Below are 6,192 nucleotides of genomic sequence, written 5' to 3' on the forward strand. Positions count from 1 at the left end.
TCTCTCTCTCTCTGTCTCTCTCTCTCTCTCACACACACATTCACGCGCGCGCACTCACGGTAATAGGCTTTCATAACGCAAACACGTCATACCACTTCTTAAATGTTAGCTTCTCTGTTTCTATTCTTCTCTCACGCAATTAAGCAAATAAAAATGACTACCTCTATCGTATTGTGACTAAAATGCAACACAAATGTAAGTTATCAAGGCCCCCGTTTAGTTTTTCAAGTGTCCTTCCCCCCTTTCCGGTTCACATAAGCGGGGCCTCGTTCGTCACTCAGTGGAAATTTCCCAGCCGCCAGTCGTTCACCCAGCACGTGCAAATGGCAATGCCGCTTTTTCCCTTAGTTGCTCCCACATTTTTGAAGATTACACCAAAACCGCTTAACACAGAAGCATGAAATTTTAAGGGAATAAAGAAAAATGGTGTACAACGTATCAGTCAGTTTGACAAATCACAGCTCCGAAAAATCTTTAAAGTGCACCTCATCAACCACTTTCGCAAACGTTTTCGACTGCTTCTAGGATGGGTACAATGTTGTCAAACTGCATACTACGAGATTGACCTATTTTCTGATTGGCTGCCAAGTTTCATTCATATCCATTCACGAGAAGCTGCGTGAGAGCGAGTTGAAGACAACAATCTTTGCGTTAGTGCGTCCCACGAAACACCCCCGCTGCGGGGGCCAAAAATCGGCAGAACAAAACGCGCTCGGTGGGCATTGCTATATTAAACTAACTGCTTTGTTATGAGTTCCCGTCCTCCATCTGTAGTAATTACACCAATAGGACACTCTGATTCGGGTTGTTTTACAAGAAGAAGAAAAACTTCCATTGTTCTGTTTCTTTTTTAAAAAATATATATAAAAATTTCTGATCATGAAATGATGTTTTTGCATGTTAGACTCCTGATATACAATGATTATCTACTTTTTTTCCTGATCATGATCAGTTAGTCAGTTTGAAATTTTGAACTAGAAAAATGTGCAAGTGTTAGGGGTGTAGAAAAGTCTGCAAATATACAGACTTTCCTCAGTTAAATCCATCTCCTCCCCCCGGCAACCGGACGAAAAGGAAGGCTAGCCTAGACAGAGATCTGAATCTACATAATGAATTGTGTGCTACTCAGGTGTAACACATTGCCGTATGCTAGGCCCTACATTGTGACACAACTTGTTGCTCACATTGCTATTAAAGGAAGTACGAACACTCGCAATCAACGAAATCGAAGGTCAAGCCCGACAACTTAGTAATCCAAGTTTCTTTTTTCTTCAGTTTTTACTCTGGCATTATTCGCATAGTGCTGAAGATTTTATTTTTGTTCATGTTTCACTACCTCTTTAACTGGGCATTTTTCAGGTCTACATGCGCTGGAGACAGGCATTTTTGGGGGTATTTCAATAACAACACCCTTCCCAAAGACAGACAACCACCATTTATACACACATAACTGCTCTTAACATGCCCAATAGGACACAAAAACAGAAAGGCAATATCTTTTATAGTTTTTTAGAAGTGATTTTTTAAAAAATGTGCTAAAATTTGTTGCTTGCCAAAATTTTTTTGTAATGTCTTGTGTAAAAAAGCCACAACAAAACACACAGAAAAATCAACCTTGTGTGTGTGTGTGTTTTGTGTTTCATAATGAATAAAAAGTCCAAACTTGTGAATAGGCAGGTAATCGATATGGTAGTCGTTTTATGTATTAGCTGTTCAATCCACTTCAGTGTGGAAAAAAAAAATTGGGGCTTCAGACAAAGCGGAATTTTGCATTTGAAAGCCTAGTCTAGATCTAGAACATTCTCTATGAGAATCAGTGCTTTGATGCTCATTTACATTGAAATCAGGATTCCCATGGTCTAAAATATCATAATCAGAATTTTCTGAACTGTCAAGGTCATCAAACGCTTGAAAAATGTTTGCTTTTCGTGCTACCAAGTGGGTGGTTGGCGGGTGCTTTGACGTGGTTTGCTCCTTCTTTCCTATCAAACATCTCTCGTTCTGACCTCTCCTCCTTTTTTTGTGTTTGTTACTCTCTTGTAACACAAAATTTTGGCATTTATTTGGCCTTATTTATTGAATTATTGTGTTGTAAGTGCTGAAAAACTCTTAGTGAAACTAAACGTGCTGCCATTGTATTGACGAAGTGTTGCGAGAACAGACTCCAGTCAGAGAAATAAAAGTAGGGCCTCAGTGTTACTGGCTTTCCTTCCGGCCCGATAACTCAAAAAGTTTCCTGCCAATCCCGGTGAAACTTCGCTTTTGAATGTTGGTGACCATTTTATTTGTGCTGAGCCGGTGGTTGGAGAGCGCCATTAGTAGGTTCTCCCCCCCCCCCCCGTTTTTTGTCCCTCTGTGTCTTTCTTTTCTTTGGTACGCCATGGCCATTATTATGACGATGAGCAACTATGACAACAAATTTCCTCGTTGGAATTTTTGTTGTTGAATGATGGAGGTTGATTTTCTTGATGCTGTTAGTTTGACTATTTTATATTTTAGATACTACTCTTACATAATTTGGTGATTGTTGCATGTCCAGGTTGTGCCAAAGAGAACCAACCGACCAGGCATCAGCTCAACCAACAGACGGCCACGGGGTCGGGGGGTGTCACGAGGGGGCAGGGGTCAGTACTATGGAGGATTCACACCAAGGGGACGCCGGCCATACGGGTAAGCTGTGCTGCCGGTCACTTAGCCGTAGAGTTGACAGGCAAGCCCTTAGAAAGTGTTTTTTTCTTCTTTTTTTTTTAGTCTTGAGGTTTTTCCGTGGTTTCTCTCCTCCTCTTTCTTCCCCCCCCCCCTCCCCCAAATCCCCAATCTATGATTTAAGGTTTTCCAAATCATTAACAAAAAAATTCACTGTTGGGGGGGGGTTGTATCTTGGTCTAGCATTTAAAGAATGGTGAGGTGCATGAGTGGCATTGCGTTTAAGTCTTTATATTTTTTGTGTTTACTCTCAGTGGTATCTCATTATATGAAAGCAGTGGTTCACAAATTGTCATTTTTTTCCCCCTTTAAATGAAATTTCTGTGTACGTATACTTAGTTTAGCCTGTTGTTTGATCATGCCATATTCGCTCTTTTGCAGGAGGTTTCGCAGAGCAGCATATTACAGCCCATATTGAGTAAAAAAAAAATTTAATAGTTACAAAGAGTCAATGATAGCGAAGGTACATTAAAAAGGACCGGTAATATTCTGAATTTGTAGGGGATAAATGTTATCTGTTCTGTAATAATTACTGTAAGCCCGAAAAGAGGTATCTGAAAAGCAGCCCCCCCTCCCACCTCTCCCCCAAAAAGATGTCATCATTTAACTCAAGTAACAAGGCACAGTACTGAAAATAGTCCTTTTTGTTCTTCTGTGAAGGAAACGGCATTAAAAGCAGTATTGTCTTTGATAAGATGTTGGTAAATTTAGCCAATGGAGTTTTGATTCCACACCTGAGTTGACAGTTGGTGGTTGTGAACAGGAAGCTTGTATTTTAAAACTATTTGTCAGAGTGGCTGTGCATAACATTTTGAGCAAGATTCCAGCGAGGCTTGAAATGTTTGCTAACCAGATTCCGTTCTCTTTCAGGCTTGCATCAGTACCCTAGGTGCAAAGCTTTTTTATTTATTTATTTTTTTTTGGTGATGATTGTTGTTCAATATTTATTCCATTTTTTTGGGTCTTTTCTTTTCTTTTTTTTTTCTTTTTTTTTTTGGCTGAGTTTTTAAGGAAAAAAGAAGTGTTTTCCTGTATGGAAAAAAAAAATTCCCCCACGCCTCTCACTCAAAATTAGTGGGTGAGTAGTATGCATTAAAAAAAAAGTATACTGTGAGAGAAAAAAAAAACTAGTGGGGAAAAAAAACTGAAGGAAAAAAGAGTTAGAGAAAAAAGAATGTGGAAAAAAGATAGAGAGAAGAAAATGTGGAATCAAAGTTTTGGAAGAAAAAAAAATAATTGCAATAAAAAAAAAAATTGAATAGTGGAGGGAAAGAGGGAAAACATCGTCAAGGACTGAAAAAAAAAGACTGCGGATGAAAAGAAAGCAATGGACAAAGTTGGAACAAGAGAGCTGAGGGTTGTCCAGAAAAGGTGAGAGGAGCGAATGTGAAACTGCCAAGTTTATTTGTTTGCCTGATTAATTTATGCAATGATTCATTTTCATGCTCATGTTTTTTGTTTTGTTTTGTTTTGTTGTTTTTTTGTTCATTGTCATGTATATGTAATCATTTAATAAATATGAATTAAAATTAAAGCATTGTTACTTTTTCTGTATGTGTGGAGTGCGTTCAGGGAAGGTTGGCGGGTGCTCTGGTGTGGTCTGCTTCTTCTTTCCTATCAAACATCTATCGTCCTTATCTCCCCTTCTTCTTTTTTATGTTTGTTACTCTCTTGTAGCACCTCTAATCTTCTGGCGCTCATATGACCTTATGCAGTTGGGAGTGCCGTGAAACCTCTACTAAAACTAAAATCAGGGAAGGTTGTGGTTGGAGGGCACACACTTCTGGTATGTCTTTCTTCTTTTCCTTTTCCTCCTGTCTTTTGTGACTAGACCTTTTCGCTTTTTTATTTCTCTCCATGCACTAAATGACAGTTGTCATACCGATGTGCTTTTATTTCCGCCTCAAGTGATTTGTTTGATATAATAACAGTCTAGCATGCACATAGCGCACAGATTTTCAGGTCCCAAATTTTTCCTTGTTGATGTTTTGGCCCCTATCCTGTTTGTTAAGGATATGTACGCCATGAAAGTTGTACGAACAAAAAAGTTTCGGGGACCCGTCAGTTTTGCCTTGTGTGTGCCAGACTGTTATTTCTTGGAGGAGGCTCTTGTGGTCTAGAAGTATGGTGTTCCCTTCCCAGTGAAAAGATCCCTGGATCGAAACCTGTCAGTTAAAAAATGTTCTCCTTTGTCCACCTTTCCTGTTCTCTAGTCTTCCTTTTTTGTCACCTGCTTTCCTCTTTTTCCCCCCTACCCCACCCCTCTTTGGCCCCCTCTCTACCTTTCTCTTACTCCTAACTCGTTGTATTGCTACTCCTTGCTGCGGTCTTTTAGCGACTCCTGATTTTAAGGTTGGTAAGATTGAACACCTTGTCTTCTCATTTATAAATACATGTTAGTATTCGGGCGAAAAACGGCAGAGGTCCTGTGTGCAAGTTGCTCACGTGAAAGATCCCTTAGTGGTCTAAAACCAAAGAATAAATATTATATCTAGGCTCTAGCTACTGTGTGGGCAAAATCAAAATTTAGTCCTTCAAAAAGTGAAAATACTCTAGTCAGTATGAAAAATACAGAGAGTATCTTTGAAATTTTGATAAGAATGTGGCTGCCTGAAGGCAATGGGCCCTGTGAAGTAGGTAGAACTTGTAAGAAAAGTTGCACTTCAGGTTGATGAACCAGCAATCGATTACGCTTGAGATCTAGCAGGGGAAGGCAAAGAGGACTGTCAACTGCTAATTGCAAAGACTTTTGCGTTATTTGTGGAAAATACAATGTGTAAGTTTCCCTGAATTTGAGTGAAGAGAATTGCAGGTACAGTCAAACCTCGTTTTACCACCATCCTTGGGATGGGCATGAAGTAGGTGGAACGGGGGGGGGGGGGGGGGGGGGGGGGGGGGACAGTGGTTCAACAGGGTACTTTTGCCCAAAGTCAAGGAACACGATTCTACTATGTAGTGTAGCCTAATTTGTGTTTGAAAAGTACAGTCGAACCTGTGTAAGACGGCCGTCTTGGGCAGGACTGATCAAGATAAAGAAAACAATCCATTCCCTTCTGAGGTCCCAACCGAAGGCAGCCGCATTGTATTGTTGTTTTCGTTGATTTTTGTTTGCTTTTTTTATTTTAGTGCTGACTTTGTGCAAGGGTGACAATAAAACGAAATGTGTCAGTACTGTCAGACAAGTAAAACCAAGTGCCATGTTAAAACAAACACATGGGTCGCCACCACTCGGAGAACGAGCGACGCTTCTGTGGCATGTTCATTCTGAGGTTCATTGTTACTTGTTACACACACTGGGTAAACAGTGACCACCCATCTCACTTTCGATGTACGAGTTCTGGACAGGCTTATAAACTTACATATATTTGGGTTATGAGGGATCGCACGCTTACCTCACCAGCAGCTGAAAATTTGCTACCTGTTGGTCAACAGTGGGGGCCAACGCATCATGATCGGTTGGAGGGACTCGGGGACTACCTAACAACA

The 6,192-nt window shown here is 40.3% G+C and overlaps 1 protein-coding gene across 1 annotated transcript in view; it reads left to right on the top strand.

Annotated features, from left to right (window-relative positions):
- Nucleotides 1-4,240, top strand: part of LOC101853939 (polyadenylate-binding protein 2-B) — a gene marked incomplete at its 5' end in the record, with an annotated part of 14,331 nt that extends 10,091 nt beyond the window's left edge. The window contains 2 exon segments of the mRNA XM_005098932.3: nt 2,540-2,670; nt 3,088-4,240. Coding sequence (XP_005098989.1) covers nt 2,540-2,670; nt 3,088-3,124 — 168 coding nt within the window. The 3' untranslated portion in view covers nt 3,125-4,240.
- Nucleotides 4,241-6,192: the final 1,952 nt, after the last annotated feature.

Source organism: Aplysia californica, unplaced genomic scaffold, assembly GCF_000002075.1.
Source record: "Aplysia californica isolate F4 #8 unplaced genomic scaffold, AplCal3.0 scaffold00197, whole genome shotgun sequence".
Taxonomy (NCBI): domain Eukaryota; kingdom Metazoa; phylum Mollusca; class Gastropoda; order Aplysiida; family Aplysiidae; genus Aplysia; species Aplysia californica.